The sequence below is a fragment of the Scyliorhinus torazame genome, chromosome 22, assembly GCF_047496885.1.
Source record: "Scyliorhinus torazame isolate Kashiwa2021f chromosome 22, sScyTor2.1, whole genome shotgun sequence".
NCBI classification, from domain to species: domain Eukaryota; kingdom Metazoa; phylum Chordata; class Chondrichthyes; order Carcharhiniformes; family Scyliorhinidae; genus Scyliorhinus; species Scyliorhinus torazame.
This window is the reverse complement of record NC_092728.1, coordinates 82,695,764-82,718,607: the sequence shown is the minus strand read 5'-3', so window position 1 is coordinate 82,718,607 and position 22,844 is coordinate 82,695,764. Positions and strand designations below refer to the sequence as shown.

Genomic DNA, 22,844 nt, shown 5'->3' with positions numbered 1-22,844 from the left:
TTTCCCTTGATGACCTAAATGAGATATGATCCTTCCGTATAAGGAATTATGTAAATGAACCTGCCTCATGCCTTTCTATGATGGAGCTATAAATAAACCTCGCTGCTCCTACACAGTAATGAATCAAATTTTCAATAAATGTAACTGAATGGGAAGTGATTTAGACTGTAAAATGTATACAATATCCAAAATTCAATTCAGTCACATTACACTTTATGAAAATATTACTACACTGTTTGAATGTAAATTTTCTTTACTGCATACTCTTTTTATTCGGCATCTCTCTGCTACTTTTCATGTATTCAGGCAGGGGCATGATTCTGCTTCCTGTCTCTTGGGATGCAACCAAACCTTCATCTTCATCTTGTCCCACCCAAACTTTCTCTTTGACTATAAGTTAATATCCTGGTTAGTAAAAGAGAGTAATAGAACTGAAATCTGTTGGAATGTTTAAAACTTAACTAAAATTTTTAACTTAAGGTTTTTGAGCTAAAGCTAATCTGTAAGAACTTATCCGTTGCCTGTTTTACAGCTCCTGAGGAAAGAAGAGATGTTGTCCAATTTTGAAAGGGAACTTGAGGAAAGGAAAACAGAGCTAGATCAAACCAAAGAGGAGCTGAAGGTCTCCAATCAGAAACTGTTAAATCAAGACAAAAGGCTTGAGCAGCTACAGACACTAAATGAAGATATTGACAAAGAAAGGTACAGCATGTTTGGAAGAAAAAGTCAATGGTAGTGTCCTGAATCATTTCTTCTCATGGTCTTTACAATTTGGTGTTGATTCAAAATGAACCGATTTGTTCTGACCGTCAAACTCGCTCTGGTTGGACACATACTGAAATTGAACTAATTCAGGCATTTAACAAGACAAGCAAAATGTTCTTCTTTTTTTAAAGCTAAAGGTTCCAGCAAAAGACAGATCAAGCAGAATGGTAAGTTTAATGATGTTTAGTAGAGCATACAGCCAAAGTGTATTACAGGGTCTTTTAGGGTATACTGAATATTTCAGTGGTTAAGGTATGAATGAGGATACATTATAAGGATAAAATTTACAAATTCATGATTCCAAGCTCTGGTGGGTGCTCCTAGGTACAAATTTGTACCATCATCCCTGTAGTGTGTCATGCTTCGAACTGATCAACATGTACTCCACCTGCATATACATATTATACTTAGTACATTTAATAGGAAAAATATTATGTATAGACAAAGAATGCATTAGCTCTGACTCCAAAACCTCAAGATGACGAATGGCAGAAATAAATGCAAAATCAGTAGCAATCCTTCAATACAGATTGTAACACTTATAACAGTAAAAGTAATGAGCAATCTTATTCAGTCTTTTGTCAATATTTCATTTTTGAGACCAAAATGTAGGCATTGTGTTCAGTAATAAGATAAATGCTTGTCCATTTATATGAATTACTTCCTCTGCTCTTGAATACCTGTGTTAAAATAACATATGAGGGACTGACTTAGCACACATTGCCAATGGCAATTTCTATGCTCAACCAAGTTATAGTGGTATGACAAGTTGGAAGAATGTAACTATGACCAAAAGAGATCTGCCTCCATCCAAAAACGATTACCTCTCCTTCCCTCTTTGAAGGCACTCATTAAAACCTACCCCTTTAACCAACCTTCTGACCTAAAATTGTCATATGTGGCTTTGTAATGCTCCTGTGAAGCACATTGGGATATTTTATTATATTATTTCTAAAGACATGTTATATCTTCACCAGAACTTTACATCTTTGTAAAACACTAGATTATAATGGTTAGGTGGTTGTTTTGACTGGCGCAGACACAATGGGCCAAAGGGCCTTTTCTGTGCTGTATGATCCTATGAGTCTATATTAAATGAATTCAGCAAATACTGTAGAGAAAGACAGAAGTTGCATTTGTACAACTTTGCATAATGAGGATAATGAGACAAATGACTGGATTACACGTTTTGGTAGTGTTAGCAGAGAAGCAAATATTACTCTCGACAGTGAGAAAATTCCAGTGTTACTCTTCAATTCATGCGCTGAGATCTTGTACGTAAACCTCATAGAACGAAAGGGACTATATTACTTAGTCTTAAAAATAAATGGCACCTCTAAGTACAGCACTCCCTTGGTACTGCACTGGATTGTCAGTCTAGATTATGTACTCCAGATTCTGGTTCTATTGTACAATCAAAATTTCATTTTAACAAACTTCAGTGTAAGCAATGTGGATATTCAGCAGTAGAGTCCATGTAACAAGGTTATGCTTGTGTTTTTTTGTGTTATTGTATGTTGAGATAATGGTGTGTTTTATAACTGCTGTGTTGTCTGAATGACCGATAACGATTGCTGGTCACTTCATATGTTTTCTGCTTGTGGTTCTATGTATTACACTCTTCTTAAATCCTGTTGAATTTTCCTTAATGCACAGAGAGGAATTTGTGGCTACCAAAAGAAGTGCAGAAGAAAAAATAACTGTGTTAGAAAACAGGGCACGGGAATTGCAGAATGTGATTCAAAGACTCTCAGCTGATTTACATAAGGTACCAATATTTAGTGCTTCATTTCAAATGTGAAAGGGTTCAGTAATTACCGGCAACCCACTTCTTTGTTCACTTTATGGCTGTTTTGTTATTCTGAACAGAATTCATTTAGGAGTTGGTTTCCAGTTGTGGGACTCGGTTACCATAAAACCACAGCTGTTCACCTCTTGCTGACTAGAACCTTGGATTAGATGTAAAGTTATTATTTTGCGTGCTTAAAAGCTACAAAAGGTAGCAGTTGCGTTTTGGTAGCTATAACTAAAATATATCCTGTTGCTTTAAAATGTTTCTTCATTTTCAGAGTTCAGTCCATGCAGCAATTCGATATCCTAATGACATATTGGGGAATAATTATGTGTAGGGCCACCTTAATTAGAAAGTAAATGCAACACTTGGTATTTTACAGTTAAAGTAGCATCAATCTGCTCTCTCATTTTTAAACCAAATATTTAACATCTTGACAAAGGTAATAAAGGAGCAAACTGAGCTCCAAAAATGAGCTTTGTGCTTTGCAGTACATCAGTTACTTTAGTTGGATTCTGACGAGGTCCTGGCATGTTAATGAGTATTATCACATTTTTAAAAAAATCACAGGACACCCACGGAGAGGCATTTTAGTTGAAAACCATTCCTTTTATTCACTTGGAAGTGAAAGACTTGGGTCTTAAAATACACCCTGAGCCTTTTACATTTTTTTCTCATGAATAAAGGGACTTTTAAAGTTTTGGTTCCTGATACAACACCATCAAGCTAATGAGAGCTTGGTGACTTGTTATGTATATTACATAATTACCTGTATGAAATACTTAATCATTTTAACTTGGATGGCTGCTAGCACAGACGTTCTGGCAGGCTATGGATGTTTCTAATGGAAGTTCTGATTTTAAGAAGCTTAATACCAAAAACATTTTGTTTTTCTTTCTTTGGCTGTGAAAAAATTATTCACATGCAATAATGTTTATTCCATAATCCTCTCTCTTCTCCTGAAGCTATAATATGAATTCACAGAAGACTCATGTTAAATTGCTCTGACGAAGGTACTTTATACGTTGAACAGTATGTTTTGCCAGGTTATTTAATTTGGAGATTTTACAGTCCTCCAGGTTCACATTTTCCAACCTGGGTTAATGGATTGCAATTGGCTTTTTAAGTCTGCTGATATTTCCCTCATTGGCCTAGGAGTACAGAGGCCAAATGTTAAATTTCTGCCACCATCCTGAGATAAACGTCATCATTCTCATTCTTTCCACTATTTCTAAAAATACAATGCGATTCTCACGTAGCTCACTGGACTAGACAGCTGGTTTGTAATGCAGAACAAGGCCAGCAGCACGGGTTCAATTCCCGTACCAGCTGAGAATTCTGAATTCTCCCTCTGTGTACCCGAACAGGCACCGGAATGTGGCGACTAGGGGCTTTTCACAGTAACTTCATTGCAGTGTTAATGTAAGCCTACTTAAACAATAAAGATTATTTATTTTATTTATAATGAGTTAGCATTTTCAAGCTGTCACTAGTCAACTTGGCTTCTCAATATATTTATGTTGTTTTTCTGAAATAGACATCTGCAGAGGCTGAGGAGAAGGGAAAGACTATAAAACATTTGCAGGCAAAAGTATTTTCCCTAGAAAAACAGTTAGAGGGAAATTACTCAGAAGATGAGCATTTACTGGAACTGCTAAAAGAGGTATGATTAACATAATGAAAAGTGCTTAATTTGCATGCACCATAAATGATTCAATCTTTTAAAAGTTTATGTTCTATATTTAATATATTCAATAGCCATTAAAAGTCAGTTTGAATCATGATTGTTTTATGTTGCTAACCAGTTATTGTGTTCTGCAGAAATCGTATCTGGAGCAGAAACTGGAAGAAGCAGGGCATCTTTTGTTGGAAGCTAAGACTAGCCACACTGAAGCTGTCAGCATTTTCGAAACACAGGTACATACATATCTACCAAGGGTAGAAAGTTTAATTTTGTAAAATAATATATTTCAGCAATAGATCCATAGAGCAAAATATAAGTTGACATCAATTTTTGAAGCCTCAAATCCTCCAAATATGGGGTTGACTTGTACGCCAAGTATAAAAGTGAATCACCATTGTGGGTATGGGTAGTTGCCATTTTGAAATGCCATTAGCATCCGATGCCAAGAGTTGGCATATCTTAACTTCTCTATACAGCCTGTACTTTCAGTTTGATCCCTTATGCACAATTATGAGATACTGGTAAGTAAAACATGGGGTGAAAAATTGAGGCTGGCTAATGTGAATATAACGTGTTATGGCTGAAAAGGGTCAACTTTTATGCTGAGTGAATGCAAAAGCATGATTTTTGGGGCCGGAAAAATGCGGATGATGTTATATGTCACAATTTACAGTATGTTTGTACTTTTGCTTTTAAAATAGTTTTCCTCATTTGTTTTAGATAGCTAAATTAAACAACGAAGTGATAGAAATCCAGACTTCGATGAAACAAAAAGATCTTGAGATTCAGGCTGTCAAAGATGAGAATGCTAGACAGGTAACTGCTATTTATTAGTGTATTTCGAACAGCAACGAGTTCAATACTTGACCACTTGTTAGCAACTTGTGGACTGGTTTTCATTTTTAACATGGCCTGAAAGTTGGTGTGTTTTTCTTTATTTTTTGTCATGGACGATTGCAGAACACAAACAACAGTGCTGGGTGAATGAATTATAGCTGTGCTCATTGGTTGATTCTGACTGATTGTTGGAATTTTTAACTAGTCCAACTAGTTCTAAAATTATGATTCCTTTCCAGGTCAGTGAATTGGAGCAACGGTTACATTTTGCCAAAGAAATGCTAATGCAAAAAGAGAGTGATGTGAATGAAAAAGAAGTTCAAATAAAAATGTTGGTAAGAAAAATTAAAAATATATTTATTGTGAATCTAAAAATAAAATCAACTATAAATTTTGGAATAATCACTTTCAAATCTGATGTAGGTAATTGTATTTGCAGCAAGTTTAACTAAGATTTTATTGATGAGCATTACATTTTCATAGCAAGAAGAAAGTGAAGCCGAAAATGACAGATTACAGCATCAAATTGCTGCTTTAAAACATCAGCACACAGAAAGGACTAACCGAGTAGGTGCTCAAATAGCTGCCCTTGAAACTGCCCGTGAATTTGACAAAACAGCCTCCCAGCATAAGATCGTAAGTAATGTACTAGCAGTGTGTTATTTTTAAATGAGGGTCTGAAATTACTTGCTTTTTATCCTTGGATCTCAGGTTTGTTTACTACTGCCAAAGGAACAGTTAGTAAATTGCTTTGAGCGCTTCACTAGTGCAAGGCTGTGTTCAGTTGGAGGTGTGCAACAGCTACTCAATGACGATTCTCCCTCCAAATGGAGAAGTGACAAGATCATTTGCTTCCTTTCTCCAGCTTGGGGGATTGGATGGTACTAGAAATGGGATTGTGGGGGGGGCGGGGGGGGGGGGGGGGGGGGGGGCTGATGGTGAAATCTATGCTTGCTATTCAGTGATACTAAGTTCTAGCGCTCCACTACAACCCTCAAGATTGGGTGAAGTTTTATATCTCAACATCAACAAAAAGGGAGCATCTGAAAAACATGTAATCTGCCTGTGCATAATGTCTCCTAGCTGATATCTTTACGCACTTCGCCTTCAGTGAATTGAGAAGCTTGACACCAGCCCACCTGATTGGCACCCCTTAATTCACTTCCTCCATCACCAATGAATAATGGCAGCAGTGTGTGTACTAGCTACATAAGAAATAGGAGCAGAATTAGGCCATTCGGCCCATCGTGTCTGCTCCGCCATTCAATCCTGGCTGATTATGTACCTCATCCCCATAACCCTGATCATGAGATCCCCTTATTAATCAAGAATGCCATATTTGTGCTTGAGGTGCTGTTACCTACAGGGCTACAGACCAAGAGCTGGAAGGTGGAATTAGACAGAATAGAACATAGAACAATACAGCGCAGGACAGGCCCTTCGGCCCACGATGTTGCACCGAAACAAAAGCCATCTAACCTACACTATGCCATTATCATCCATATGTTTATCCAATAAACTTTTAAATGCCCTCAAATGTTGGCGAGTTCACTACTGTAGCAGGTAGGGCATTCCACGGCCTCACTACTCTTTGCGTAAAGAACCTACCTCTGACCTCTGTCCTATATCTATTACCCCTCAGTTTAAAGTTATGTCCCCTCGTGCCAGCCATATCCATCCGCGGGAGAAGGCTCTCACTGTCCACCCTATCCAACCCCCTGATCATTTTGTATGCCTCTATTAAGTCTCCTCTTAACCGTCTTCTCTCCAACGAAAACAACCTCAAGTCCATCAGCCTTTCCTCATAAGATTTTCCCTCCATACCAGGCAACATCCTGGTAAATCTCCTCTGCACCCGCTCCAAAGCCTCCACGTCCTTCCTATAATGCGGTGACCAGAACTGTACGCAATACTCCAAATGCGGCCGTACCAGAGTTCTGTACAGCTGCAACATGACCTCCCGACTCCGGAACTCAATCCCTCTACCAATAAAGGCCAACACTCCATAGGCCTTCTTCACAACCCTATCAACCTGGGTGGCAACTTTCAGGGATCTATGTACATGGACACCTAGATCCCTCTGCTCATCCACACTTTCAAGAACTTTACCATTAGCCAAATATTCCGCATTCCTGTTATTCCTTCCAAAGTGAATCACCTCACACTTCTCTACATTAAACTCCATTTACCACCTCTCAGCCCAGCTCTGCAGCTTATCTATATCCCTCTGTAACCTGCTACATCCTTCCACACTATCGACAACACCACCGACTTTAGTATCGTCTGCAAATTTACTCACCCACCCTTCTGCGCCTTCCTCTAGGTCATTGATGACAAACAGCAACGGCCCCAGAACAGATCCTTGTGGTACTCCACTTGTGACTGTACTCCATTCTGAACATTTCCCATCAAGCACCACCCTCTGTCTTCTTTCAGCTAGCCAATTTCTGATCCACATCTCTAAATCACCCTCAATCCCCAGCCTCCGTATTTTTTGCAATAGCCTACCGTGGGGAACCTTATCAAACGCTTTGCTGAAATCTATATACACCACATCAACTGCTCTACCCTCGTCTACCTGTTCAGTCACCTTCTCAAAGAACTCAATAAGGTTTGTGAGGCATGACCTACCCTTCACAAAGCCATGCTGACTATCCCAGATCATATTATTCCTATCTAGATGATTATAAATCTTGTCTCTTATAATCCCCTCCAAGACTTTACCCACTACAGACATGAGGCTCACCGGTCTATAGTTGCCGGGGTTGTCTTTGCTCCCCTTTTTGAACAAAGGGACCACATTTGCTGTCCTCTGGCACTATTCCTGTAGCCAATGATGACATAAAAATCAAAGCCAAAGGTCCAGCAATCTCTTCCCTGGCCTCCCAGAGAATCCTAGGATAAATCCCATCAGGTCCCGGGGACTTATCTATTTTCAGCCTGTCCAGAATTGCCAACACCTCTTCCCTACGTACCTCAATGCCATCTATTCTATTAGCCTGGGGCTCAGCATTCTCCTCCACAACATTATCTTTTTCCTGAGTGAATACTGACGAAAAATATTCATTTAGTATCTCGCCTATCTCTTCAGACTCCACACACAATTTCCCATCCCTGTCCTTGACTGGTCCTACTCTTTCCCTAGTCATTCGCTTATTCCTGACATACCTATAGAAAGCTTTTGGGTTTTCCTTGATCCTTCCTGCCAAATACTTCTCATGTCCCCTGCTTGCTCGTCTTAGCTCTCTCTTTAGATCCTTCCTCGCTACCTTGTAACTATCCATCGCCCCAACCGAAACTTCACACTTCATCTTCACATAGGCCTCCTTCTTCCTCTTAACAAGAGATTCCACTTCCTTGGTAAACCACGGTTCCCTCGCTCGACGCCTTCCTCCCTGTCTGACCGGTACATACTTATCAAGAACACGCAGTAGCTGATCCTTGAACAAGCCCCACTTATCCAGTGTGCCCAACACTTGCAGCCTACTTCTCCACCTTATCCCCCCCAAGTCACGTCTAATGGCATCATAATTGCCCTTCCCCCAGCTATAACTCTTGCCCTGCGGTGTATACTTATCCCTTTCCATCATTAACGTAAACATCACCGAATTGTGGTCACTGTCCCCAAAGTGCTCTCCTACCTCCAAATCCAACACCTGGCCTGGTTCATTACCCAAAACCAAATCCAACGTGGCCTCGCCACCAATAATTATTTCTTCGAACATAAGAACCAGGAGCAATTTAGCTTCTCGAGCATGCTCCACCGTTCAATGTGATCATGACTGATCTCATCATGGCCTCAACTCCACCCCCCTGCCCGTTTGACATAACCCTTCAACCCATTACTAATTAAGAATCTGTCTAACTCCAATTTACTTACTGTCCCAGCATGCACCACACTCATGGACAATTGCAGTAGTGAATTTCACAGATTGCAATGCAATTCTACAGATGTTATGCAGAAACTCACCGAGGCTTCTTAGACAGCACCTTCCAAATCCATGACTTTTATTTTGAAAATCTTTTCATTGGCTTTTCTCATATTTATAAACCGTTGATACTTATATACATTACATTTTTCTTGCCCGCGCTAATTTGCTTTATTTTACACATGGCCCCCTTCCCCATGTGTAGCTCTGGCTGCTCCGATACCCCGAAGATTGCCACTATTGGGCATGGCTTCACCCTCACCCCCACAACCTTGGACATTGCCTCGGAGAAAGCTGTCTAGAACCCAGCAAGCTTGGGGCAAGCCCAAAACGTGTGTGTAGTTGGCCGGGCCCCTCTGGCACCGTTCACATTTGTCCTCTACCTCCAGGAAGAACCTGTTCATTCGGGTTCTGGTCAGGTGCGCTCTGTGCACCATTTTGAGCTGCATTAGGCTTAGCCTTGCACAGGAGGAGGTGGAACTCACCCTGCTCAGTGCTTCGCTCCAGAGTCCCCACTCCACCTCTGTCCCCAGTTCGTCCTCCCATTTTTGTCTGGTCCCGTCCAGTGGTGTTCGGGCTCTGTCCAGTAGCTGTCCGTATATTTTCTCGCTGCTTGTGCCTATCAGGTCCTCTAGTAGTGTGCTTTCTGGGGCCCCGGGATACCCTACTGTCTCTTTGCGGCGGAAGTGCTTTATTTGGAGGTGTCTCAATTCCTGTCCTCTTGATAGTTTTCACTTCCTCGTCAGTTCGTCCAGTGTTGCCAGTCTGCGCCCTACATAGAGGTCCCCTACCGTCAGTGTGCCCCCGTCCGCCTCCATCTTTTGAAGGTGGTATCTAGCATTGCTGGGAGGAATCTGTGATTCCCGCAGATGGGGGCCATAAAGACATTTTGGTTATCCCGAAGTGCTGTCTCAACTGGGTCCACGTTGTCAGCGTGGCCGCTACCACTGGGCTCGTTTTGTACCTTGTTGAGGAGGATGGGAGTGCTGCTGTGGCCAGGGCCCGGAGGGTTATTCCTTTACAGGATGCCTCCTCCATTTGTACCCAATCTGTGTTGGGTTCTTGTACCCATCCCCTCACTTTTTCTGCCGTTGCTGCCCAGTGGTAGTACCAAATCCATGACTGCCACGATCTAGAAGGGGAAGGGCAGCAGGTATCTGAGAACACCACCTCTTGGATGTTCCCCTCCAAGCCATTTGCCGCTGGGTCAAAATCCTGGAACTCCCTCACTAACAGCACTGTGGATGTATCTACACCACATGAGCAGCAGTGGTTCAAGATGGCAGCTCACCACCTTGAGGGCAATTGGGGATGGGCAATATATGCTAGCCTAGCTAGCAATGCCCATATCCCATAAATTAATTTTTTTTAAACAAAAAAAAATGTCTGTTTACCTCAAACATGTTGGTTTGAATTCGGCCTAAATTAATGAAATAGGTTGTTTGTGAGGGTTTTACTTGAAAGGAGTTTAGGAAAGTTCAACACAATTCTTAGTTGGTGAAAGCAATTTGCACAAAACTGTCTCTAATTTGGCCGCCTTAAACAAAGAGACTTTTGATTGCTTACTGCTACAGAAGTGTTTGGGACAGAGGTATGTTATTAGAACAGAGCAAACACTATTCCGTCTATTCTTATTTCATAGACTTTGCAGTGCATATATCTTGGGATATATATGACCTGTAAGTGCTTCATGCAAACAAAATGGAAAGTATTCTGCTTCTACATGAAAGGGTTTTGCAAGATGCCTAAAGAGAAGATGCTAAAAAAAATTGATCTTTTTCGCATTGCAGCATTTTAAATACTTTCATAAGCTATGAAAAATATGGTATAAAATGAAAACACGTTTGATTTCTATTTGCATATAGTATAAATGTGTATGCATTGCTTTGTGCGGTCTATTGTTAGAAAAACAAAGGTAGTTGTAAGGGATTTGTAACATTAGAAATAAGGTATAGTTTTAAGTAGGTTTAATTTAATGTATTTGTGGAAGGAAGGGTTAAAACTTATAGTTCGATTTATACTGGACAAAGGTGTTTATATGTGTAGGGGTTGATTCAGTTCCAACTGTGTTTCTATTGTGCTTAGAAAGGGTTATGGTGTGAGCAGTTGTTGCTTAGCAACTGGAGGCCTTGTAAGGTAGAAAGACTTTTGATATTTAGTTTTTAACTGAAGTTGTTTGCAGTTGAAGATAATACATAGGGGAGTGAACATCTCTAAGAATCAGGAGAAGCTGGACAGGGTAAGGGAGCTGAAGAGAGGCAGACTTCCCAGAGAACCAGATACAGTCCAGGCAACCAGGGAATTGAACAGATAGAATGTCTTCAGAAGACTGAAGTTAAGGGAACAGAGACTAAGGTATTGTTCAGGAGAATTCAGGGGAAAAGTAAACAAAGTGTTCTGAGTTGAAGAAACAGTTGCAGTAAACAGATTCAAAGTGGGTAAGCAGACTTCAGAGGTAAATCAAAAATTTGATACAGTTTAATAGAGTCTTGAGAATTGACAGTGAAAGCAATTGCAAATACTTTATACAACAGTCAAGATTTTTAAAAAGGAATTATTATTTAAATGATAAAATATTAAAACATGGAGACCTGGGTGTGCTAGTGCATGAGTCGCAAAAAGTTGGTTTACAGGTGCAACAGGTGATTAAAGAAGGCGAATGGAATTTTGTCCTTCATTGCTAGAGGGATGGAGTTTAAGACTAGGGAGGTTATGCTGCAATTGTATAAGGTGTTAGTGAGGCCACACCTGGAGTATTGTGTTCAGTTTTGGTCTCCTTACCTGAGAAAGGACGTACTGGCGCTGGAGGGTGTGCAGTGGAAAAGGGCAGCACGGTGGCGCAGTGGGCCCTGCTGCCTCACGGCGCCGAGGTCCCAGGTTCGATCCCGGCTCTGGGTCACTATCCGTGTGGAGTTTGCACATTCTCCGTGTGTCTGCGTGGGTTTCGCCCCCACAACCCAAAGATGTGCAGGCTAGGTGGATTGGCCACGCTAAATTGCCCCTTAATTGGAAAAAATGAATTGGGTACTCCTGGCCCTGATGGAATGCATCCCAGAGTGCTAAAAGAGATGGCTAGGGAAATTGCAAATGCACTAGTGATAATTTACCAAAATTCACTAGTCTCTGGGGTGGTCCCGGCGGATTGCAAATTAGCAAATGTGACACCACTGTTTTAAAAAGGTGGTAGGCAAAAAGCGGGTAATTATAGGCCAGTGAGCTTAACTTCGGTAGTAGGGAAGATGCTGGAATCTATCATCAAGGAAGAAATAGCGAGGCATCTGGATGGAAATTGTCCCATTCGGCAGGCGCAGCATGGATTCATAAAGGGCAGGTCGTGCCTAACTAATTTAGTGGAATCTTTTGAGGACATTACCGGAGCGGTAGATAACGGGGAGCCAATGGATGTGGTATATCTGGATTTCCAGAAAGCCTTTGACAAGGTGCCACACAAAAGGTTGCTGCATAAGATAAAGATGCATGGCATTAAGGGTAAAGTAGTAGCATGGATATAAGATTGGTTAATTAATAGAAAGCAAAGAGTGGGGATTAATGGGTGTTTCTCTGGTTGGCAGTCAGTGGTGTCCCTCAGGGATCAGTGTTGGGCCCACAATTGTTCACAATTTACATAGATGATTTGGAGTTGGGGACTTGGTGTCCAAGTTTGCAGACAACACGAAGGTGAATGGTAAAGCAAAAGGTGCAGAGGATACCGGACGTCTGCAGAGGGATTTGGATAGGTTAAGTGAATGGGCTAGGGTCTGGCAGATGGAATACAATGTTGACAAATGTGAGGTTATCCATTTTGGTAGGAATAACAGCAAAAGGAATTATTATTTAAATGATAAAATATTAAAACATGGAGACCTGGGTGTGCTAGTGCATGAGTCGCAAAAAGTTGGTTTACAGGTGCAACAGGTGATTAAAGAAGGCGAATGGAATTTTGTCCTTCATTGCTAGAGGGATGGAGTTTAAGACTAGGGAGGTTATGCTGCAATTGTATAAGGTGTTAGTGAGGCCACACCTGGAGTATTGTGTTCAGTTTTGGTCTCCTTACCTGAGAAAGGACGTACTGGCGCTGGAGGGTGTGCAGAGGAGATTCACGAGGTTAATCCCAGAGCTGAAGGGGTTGGATTACGAGGAGAGGGTGAGTCGACTGGGACTGTATCGTTGGAATTTAGAAGGATGAGGGGGTATCTTATAGAAACATATAAAATTATGAAGGGAATAGATAGGATAGATGCGGGCAGGATGTTTCCACTGGTGGGTGAAAGCAGAACTAGGGGGCATAGCCTCAAAATAAGGGGAAGTAGATTTAGGACTGAGTTTAGGAGGAACTTCTTCACCCAAAGGGTTGTGAATCTATGGAATTCCTTGCCCAGTGAAGCAGTTGAGGCTCCTTCATTAAATGTTTTTAAGATAAAGGTAGATAGTTTTTTGAAGAATAAAGGGATTAAGGGTTATGGTGTTCGGGCCGGAAAGTGGAGCTGAGTCCACAAAAGATCAGCCATGAACTCATTGAATGAAGGAGCAGGCTCGAGGGGCCAGATGGCCTACTCTTGCTCCTAGTTCTTATGTACTCAAAAAAATTTTTTTTAAGTGGGGCGGAACCTTTAAGAGTCTTTTGGAAATCCTGGACTGGATTTCGGAATGCAAACTGCTGATGAAAAGCAGCGTTGTGAAAGAAGATTTTAAAGCATGTTTTCTGAGAGTGGGTTTGGACTGCTGCCTCACAGTGCCAGGGACCCAGGTTCGATTCCAGTCTGGGGTGACTGTCTGTATGGAGTTTGCTCATTGCTCCTTGTCTGTCTGTGCTTTCCCTGGGTGCTCCGGTTTCCTCTCTCAGTCCAAAGATGTGCAGATTAGATGGGGTTTACGGGGATAGGGCAGGACTGTGGTCCCCAGTAGGATTCTCTTTTGTGGGCAGTACGGTAGTACAGTGGTTAGCACAGTTGCTTTACAGCTCCTGGGTCCACACTGTCTGTGTGGAGTCTGCACGTTCTCCCCGTGTATGCGTGGGTTTACTCCAGGTGCTCTGGTTTCTTCACACAGTCCAAAAATGTGCAGGTTAGGTGGATTGGTCATGCAAAATGCCCTTCGTGTCCAAAAAGGTTGGATGGGGATAGGGTGGAAGTGTGGGCTTGGGTAGGGTGTTCTTTCCGAGAAAATGAAGGAAAATCGCTGATTGTCATAAGTAGGCTTCAAATGAAGTTACTGTGAAAAACCCCTAGTCGCCACATTCCGGCGCCTATTTGGGGAGGCTGGTACGGGAATTGGACCTGCGCTGCTGGCCTTGTTCTGCTTTGCAAGCCAGCTGTTTAGCCCACTGTGCTAAACGATCGTAACACTATAGACTTGATTAGGCATGACAAAGTTTCCAATGAGCTTTTTAAGTATTTTAAGCTTTTCATATCTTGGTGCTTGTAAGATCATTACCTAACCTTCCCCTGTTATGGTAAATCAAAATGTCTTGTCGCTGAGCTTTAGCATATAAAGAGCCTTGGGCTGGATTCTCCGTTTCAGTGGGTAAGTGCCGTCTTGAACGGAGAATTCGCAAGAGGTTTGCGATGAAAAAATCGCCACTGACCCTTGACCAATTCCGGGACTGTTGAGGGGCTAGCATCGGTGCTGTGTGAAACTCCCGTCACCCGCGCTGCAAATTGCCAGAGAATGGCCGGATCCCGGGCCGCGCATGCGCACGTGATGACCTGCCCCCCCTCCCCCCCTGGCCAGTGGCATAGATCCCGCCTGTGTGTGGCGGCGCTAAACACAGTCCGCAGCCGCCATGCCGGGTTCCCGACTGATGAAACCACATGTTGGGGGGTGGCCAGAGGGTGGCCTGTGGGGTCGCGGATGGCGGGATGGGTTCACGCATGGCCGGTGTCATGTTGTACGGCGCGACCGCTGCAGGTCATCAGCCATGCGCATGCTCGGCCCGTGACCCGGCCACACGGTCAGGAACTCAGCCCATTGGGGAGGAGCATTCACGGGAGGAACTACCGATGACGCTGCAATGCCATTGCAACGGCGTGCAACATGATTAAGCCATTTCCTAGGGGGCGGAGCATGGCTGACCGGCGCCTGCCCCGATTTGGGCATCCGAGTCGATTCTCCGCCCAATCGCCAATTACGATATCGGCATTGGGCAACGGAGAATCCCGCCCCTTTTTGTAGCCTAATTGTACAGCATCTGTTTACATCTATTTGTGTTCATTTGTGCACAGAGTCAATTCCAACAGAAAAATGAAGATCTAAGTGACAAGCTTAATGAAACAGAAAATGTGTTGAGGAAAGTGGAGTGTGAACTTGAAAGGTCAAAGGTTAGTAACACATTGTAAAATTATATTCTAGAATGGTTATTTTTAAACTAATGATTTTTCTCTCCCTTACTATAACATTCCAGATTGAGAAGGCAGATCAAAGACTTCCTACATGACCTTTTGTTGGGTGACCAGTTTCTGGAAAGTGTGCAAAACACCCCCATTCCAGAAAACAATCTTTATTTTTTTCAGCTTGCTTTATTTCTCATTTCAATTGTGCTATCTTCCTTGTCCCTTTCTTTTCACTTACAATAGATCCCTTCTATGACACTAACTTTATGCTGAAAGTCTATTTGAAAATGAGTGATGTAAAATTATTTCATGGGGCAAAAGTTTCCGTGCTGTATGAAAAGCATATATTTAAGACTGTTCTAGTCACAACTGTTGCAATTTCTTTTCTACTTCCATGATTTTGTAATCTCAAGATTTTACATTCTGCTAAAAGTTAAGCATGATGTGATATTAGTGCATTTCCCATATTTGTCTTCCCTTCTCTAATACTGCCACATGTCCTATAGCTGGGACAATGAGCAGCTTGCACAGCAAACGTCTGTAGTTCTATAGAATGGGAGTAGCTGAAATAGTTTTCTCACTGTAAAGCAGCATGGTCTGCTGTGTGAAACATTTATAGAAGCCCAGAAATAATAATCCTATCTGGTGTGGAGCAAGCATAGAATAACAAAACATACATTATGATAGGAAAGTTCCACTTTGTGAAAGGTTTCTATTTTCAATCATTTCATTAACATAATTTTAACCAATTATTTTGCAAAATTCTGTAACGTAATATGTTTGGGATGTACATGTAGCCAAAGTAGTCTTTGTACACTTTATATTTTATATTAATAAAAATATTATTTATTAACACTTCACGATCCCAGCACAAAATCCCGAAGTTTAGCATGGGTAGGAGCTCTTCAAAATATTTAACTGGCGTCATCAACACAACTTTCAGCTAAAAGTTTATTTATTCAGTAGGATCCACATTCACCTAGTATTTTGATATTGATTGGAAGTGGACAAGCCAGCTGTGAAATGAGGACATCTGTTCTCTCATTGGGTATCAATATTTGAACGTTGAGCAGATTTGAGGGCCTCCATTTGTCTTCAAAGTGTCCAGAGAGATACAGTAATATGTAGGTAAGCAATATTTCTGCCAGTGTTTGAAACTAAAGGACATGAAAGAACCCTTCTCATTCATTATTCCTTCACAGCCCAGAACTTGAATATTCACGTTGACCTTTCAGTGAATCATAGCAACATTTAGTAGCCTGCTCATTCCCCAGCATAAATTATACCTAGATTAATTTACTCAGCCATAATTAATAGGACCATTTTATTGTTTTGTGCAATTGTTTATTAGTTTACACAGTATTAGGCATTGTGTAAACATATTTTGAATGTGATCCTTGTGAATTTTTAATGCTGTAATCATGCTAACAACAATCAAATGTTTGGATGCAGGAACAATTAAACAGCAGAGAAACTGCAAGTGTTGAAACTGCCAAAGCGATAGGAGAGGCAAAGAAACAGAGGGAGGAATTGCAGGATAAGGTTTGTTCCAATGAATAATGTTAAAGCTGCGGTATGTGACATAAAATGGTAAATAGACACTTCAGGATACTGTTTTGTTTTTAACATTATGCCAGCTGATTTTCTTTTTGTGATTGCCCACAGAAAATAAGGACACTTTTTCTTCAGAGTGCATTAGTAATGCTATAGGTATAAGAATCTGCACCTTCTGAGTCTTGTGAATCTCCATTGTGTGGTGGAAGTATTCATCTGTCACTGTCACAAAACGCTAATGCCTAATTAAAGAATGTGCAATTTACATAACAAATATAACACACAAATATATTATTGGTTTTACAGAAATAAAATTGACAAACATCCTGAATTTCATGTTTGATGAATTTCTTTGTTTGTCTAGTTGTGATTTAGAAATCATCCCTTTAGTCCAGTCTGATGAATGTAGGAATTTCAGATATATTGTATTGTATGTATTTGGTGCAGCAAGGACAAAAGGCCTGGGGTAGTGTGTGTATGATTGCTGCAGTAATGTTTTTAAAAATCCTGGTTTGCAAGACAGCTGGGCTTTTTGGAGCCAGAGATGCAATTAAAGCATTCTATCAGCTTGGTGAATGATTTATATTGAGGGTTCCCTGCAGAGTAGTTAATTAGAGACATTGTGTTTAGTTTAGTAAGGTGATATAGTTAATCGGAGGAGCCATGGGTTGAAGCAGTCAGGGGTTGTTTTTTACAGAGTTAATTTTTGGCTGGAAGAGAAGCTGTGAAAGTTACTGAAGAAATAACAGCCAAAGATTCTGCATTATTCTGACAGGGTGTCAGGTCTCTTTCTTTCAAACAGTCAAAAGATATCTCTTTCTCAAAGTGGATTATTCAAGACATATCTCTACAGCAAATATTCCCGAGAGCTATCTGTATTTAGAGGTGGATTGGGATCTGAGATGGCTTTGTTGTTTGAGTGGAAATAAAGATAGCAGTTAAGGGTTGTTGTATCATTATTGATTAACATTGTTTAATGGGTAATTGTAAGTTATTGTCTTATGTGATGTTAAAGATATTTGAATACTGCGAATAATAAAGTTTGTTTTAATATACCACGCCCCTATTTTGTGTGAAATCACCCCTGAAGCGGAGTTGTCCTTTCCTCACAGTCTTGCAAAATTAAAATAAAATATTGGGGTTTCTGTCCAATATCCTAGCCACTGTTGGGGTCAGGTCTGGGAATGTAATAGCAGTCATACATCACAGTCTTACAGCACAGAAGACTGTCTTTCGGCCCATTATGCCTGTACTCGTTCTTGAAAGAGCAGCCATGCTTAGACGCCACTGTTTTTTGTCCACAGCCCTGTAAGTTCCTCATTCTAAACTACCTGTCCAACTCAATTTTTGATGGAATCAGCCTCCAGCTCCTTTTTTTTTTTTTTTGGATCGAGCTTTTCAGACAAATCTGAGTGGAAAGATTTCTGTCCATCTCCCATCTAGATCTTTTGGCAACGATTTTAAACCTGTGAACTCTGATTATTGATCCATATTAAATGGAATATTTTTTCTCTTCCCACTCTTATCAAAACCTCTCATTATCTTCAAAACTTCTTCTAGGTCACTTCTTGAATTCCTCTGATCAAAAGAGAATAGTCCAAACCTTTTCAATTTCTCCTAATAACTGAAGTTCCTCATCCCTTCAAACATCCTGGTAAAATGCATTTTTACTGTCCCTAGAATTGTTCAAATATGGAAACATTTTAAAAAAGCTCTGTAGTTTAGATCTCTGTATCAAGTTTATTTTGACAGTGCTACAAGTTTAGTCAGTTATAGGTCAAAGAAAATAATGATACAAAATAATGCTGTGTAACTGGTTCAGTTTATATATGACTGACCCTTCCAGTTTAAAGTTGAGTGGAATATTCCAAATTCAGGATATCCTAGTAACATTTTTTCAAGGATGCAGAAAGAGCTATTTTATTCAAAAGGCTCTGTTTGAAAATCTCGGGGAAACTACTGATCAGTTTAAAATTCCTGGAGTTTAGGCAGATCTGTTTGAATTTCCAAAGAAGATTTTCCATTAGTTGGACACCCACAGTGCTAATAGGTTCCAGGAAATGAAACACTGTGGCAGTAAAAGTCACTTGCAAATATGGGCTTAGTTCTTAGCATTAAGGTCTTCATATTTTGCCTTTTAGAATAATTAAGTGAAAAGGATGTCTACTGTACAATTATAACCATAATATAACACATGATATTACTTAATTGATGTGATCGTCTAGTGAAGTGTTTTTCAAACTTTTTTTCCCGGGACCCACTTTTGCCAACTGGCTGATCTTCAGGACCCCACCATGTTCGCTTACCCAGTCTATTCTGAGTCAAGGCAGTGTTTAGAACACTAAAGTTTTCTTGCAAGGGAGGCAAAGAAAATCATCAAGTTTTCCTGTTATTAATCACTATCTGGTAGCCCCTGGTGCATTGAATTTCTGTCAACATCGAATGAGGATAGGATCAGATATACCTGTGATGTCCTCCTATCTATAAACGTTCATTGTCCAGGGTCACACATGAAGAGTGATTACTCATGAGAAATACTGGAGGGCAGACAATAATTGTGAACCTGCATTAATCGTGGGACACTGCCTTGAGGAAACAAAGAAGCAAAGAAGACTGGGGAGAGGAGAACAAAGAACAGGGGTGAAATTTACCGACCGCATGTTTTCCAGCACCGGAGGCAGCCCGCCAGCGGGATCGACTGACCCCGTCTTTGTCGACAGGATTTCCGAATGACCGCATCCTTCATAGAACATAGAACAGTATAGCACAGTACAGGCCCTTCGGCCACAATGTTGTGCTGACCATTTATCCTAATCTAAGATCAACCTAACCTGTACTTCTTCAATTTACTGCTGTCCATGTGCCTGTCCAAGAGTCGCTTAAATGTCCCTATGACTCTGACTCCACCACCTCCACTGGCAGTGCATACCACACACTCACCACTCTGTGTACCCCAGACATCTCCCCTATACCTTCCTCCAATCACCTTAAAATTATGTCCCCGTGTGACAGCCATTTCCGCCCTGGGGAAAAGTCTCTGGCTATCCATGCCTCTCATCACCTTGTACACCTCTATCATGTCACCTCTCTTCCTTCTTCGCTCCAGTGAGAAAAGCCCTTTCTTCATAAGACATGCCCTCCAGGCAAGGCAGCATTCTGGTAAATCACTGCACCCTCTCCAAAGCATCCACATCCTTCCTGTAATGAGGTGACCAGAACTGGACACAATATTCCAAGTATGGTCTAACCTGGGTTTTATAAAGCTGCAGCAAAACCTCGCGGCTTTTAAACTCAATCCCCCTGTTAATGAAAGCTAACTAACCATATGCCTTCTTAACAACCCTATCAACCTGGGTGGCAACTTTGAAGGATCTATGTATGGTGGACCACAAGATCCCTCTGTTCCTCCACACTTCCAAGAATTCTGCCTTTAACCCTGTATTCATTCAAATCTGACCTTCCAAAATGAATCACTTCACATTTATCTAGGTTGAACTCCATCTGCCACTTCTCAGCTCTGCATCCTGTCAATGTCCTGTTGAAACCTGCAACAGCCCTCGACACTATCTACAACTCCACCAACCTTCGCGTCATTGTTAAACTTACTAACCCACCCTTCCACTTCCTCATCCAAGTCATTTATAAAAACCACAAAGAGCAGAGGTCCCAGAACAGATTCCTGCGGGACACCACTGGTCACCGACTTCCAGGCGGAATATTTTCCATCCACTACCACTCGCTGTCTTCTTTCAACCAGCCAATTCTGAATCCAGACAGCCAAATTTCCCTGTATCCCATGCCCCCTGACTCTCTGAATGAGCCTACCATGGGGAACCTTATCAAATGTCTTACTGAAATCCATATACGCCACATCCACTGCCTGACCTTCATCAATGTGTCTTGTCACATCCTCAAAGAATTCAATGAGGCTTGTGAGGCATGACCTGCCCCTCTCAAAGCCATGCTGACTATCTTTAACCAAACTATGTTTTTCTAAATAATCATAAATCCTTTCTCTCAGAATCTTTTCCAGTATTTTGCTCACCGCAGACGTAAGGCTGACTGGTCTGTAATTCCCAAGGGTTACCCTATTCCCTTTCTTGAACAGGGGAACAACATTTGCCTCTCTCCAATCATCAGGTACTACTCCAGTGGAGAGTGAGGACGCAAAGATCATCGCCAACGGCGCAGCAATCTCCTCCCTCACTTCTCGTAGTAACCTCTGGTATATCCCGTCTGGCCCAGGGGACTTATCTATCTATCCTCATGGTTTTCAAAATTTCCAGCACATCTTCCTTCTTAATATCAACCTGTTCGAGTCTATTAATCTGGTTCACTCTGTTCTCATAAGCAACAAGGTCCCTCTCTCTAGTGAATACTGAAGCAAAATATTCATTTAGGGCCTCTCCTATCTCCTCAGACTCTGGGCACAAGTTCCCTCCACTATCCCTGATCAGCCCTACTCTCACTCTCCATACTCTTATTTCTCACAAGTGTAGAACGCTTTGGCATTTTCTCTAATCCTTCCCGCCAGGGCTTTTTTATGCCCCGTACTAGCTCTCCTAATCTATTTTTGAGTTCCTTCCTGGCTACCTTGTAACCCTCTAGAGCCGTGCCAGATCCTTGCTTCCTCAACCTTATGTAAGCTTCCTTCTTCCTCTTGACTAGAAGCTCCGCCTCTCTTGTCATCCAAGGCTCCTTCACCTTACCATTCCTTTCTTGTCTCAGCGGGACAAAACTATCCAGCACTCGCAGCAAGTGCACCGTACCAGCCTTCCCGAACAGGCGCCGGAATGTGGCGACTAGGGGCTTTCCACAGTAACTTCATTGAAGCCTACTTGTGACAATAAGCGATTTTCATTTCATTTCACCTTAAACAACCTCCACATTACTGTTGTGCATGTCCCTGAGAACAACTGTTCCCAATTTATGCTCCTCCGCTCCTGTCTAATAGCAGTATAATTTCCCCTCCCCCAATTAAATACCTTCCCATACTGTCTGTTCCTATCCCTCTCCATGACTCTGGTAAAGGTCAAGGAGTTGTAGTCACTGTCACCGAAATGCTCTCCCACCGAGACATCTGACACCTGGCCTGGTTCGTTGTCAAGCACCAAATCCAATAATGCCTCCCCCATCGTCGGCCTATCTACATATTGAATCAGGAATCCTTCCTGTACACACCTGACAAAATCTGCTCCATCCAATCCATTTGCACTAAGGAGGTTCCAGTCAATATTAGGGAAGTTGAAGTCACCCATGACAACATGTCTGTTATTTCTGCACCTTTCCAAGATCTGCTGCCCAATCTGTTCCTCCATCGCTCTGCTGCTATTGGGGCATCTATAGAAAACTCCCAATAAAGTGACTGCTCCTTTCTTGTTTCTGACTTCCACCCATACTGTCTAAGTAAACAAACCCTCCTCGACTACCTCCTTTTCCGCAGCTGTGATGCACTCCCTAATTAACAGTGCCACTCCCCCTCCTCTTTTACCTCCCTCCCTATTCTTCTTAAAACATCTAAACCCAGGAATATCTAACAACCATTCACCCCCCATGTGAAATCTATGTCTCCGTAATGGCCACAACATCGTAGTTCCAAGTCCATGCTCTTAAGTTTATCTCCCTTATGTCCTGACACTCCTTGCATTGAAACAGACACACTTTAACCCATCCCACTGAGTGCAACTTTGCCCTATCAACTGTCTTATCCTTCCTCACAGACTCGCTGCATACTATTTCTGCCTGGTCAACAGCTACCCTATCCTCTGATCCATCGCTCTGGTACCCATCCCCCTGCCAAACTAGTTTAAACCCTCCCGAAGTGCTCTAGCAAACCTCCCACCCAGGATATTGGTGCCCCTCCAGTTTAGGTGCAACCTGTCCTTCTACAGGTCCCACCTTCCCCAGAAGGTATCCCAATGATCTACATATCTGAAGCCTTCCCTCCTGCACCA

At 41.8% G+C, this 22,844-nt stretch overlaps 1 protein-coding gene across 7 annotated transcripts in view; it reads left to right on the top strand.

The window, feature by feature from the left end:
* golga1 (golgin A1) overlaps positions 1-22,844 on the top strand; it is a 117,648-nt gene that overhangs the window by 65,811 nt on the left and 28,993 nt on the right. For all 7 annotated transcript variants that reach the window (XR_011937654.1, XM_072488448.1, XM_072488447.1 and 4 more), the window contains exons 8-16: positions 533-702; positions 2,422-2,533; positions 4,095-4,220; positions 4,379-4,474; positions 4,962-5,057; positions 5,318-5,413; positions 5,562-5,714; positions 15,229-15,324; positions 16,789-16,878. Coding sequence is in view for 6 of the 7 variants with exons in the window: in XM_072488448.1 (XP_072344549.1) it covers positions 533-702; positions 2,422-2,533; positions 4,095-4,220; positions 4,379-4,474; positions 4,962-5,057; positions 5,318-5,413; positions 5,562-5,714; positions 15,229-15,324; positions 16,789-16,878 (1,035 nt within the window). In the remaining variant the exon portion in view is untranslated. The remainder of the gene's footprint in view (positions 1-532; positions 703-2,421; positions 2,534-4,094; positions 4,221-4,378; positions 4,475-4,961; positions 5,058-5,317; positions 5,414-5,561; positions 5,715-15,228; positions 15,325-16,788; positions 16,879-22,844) is intronic.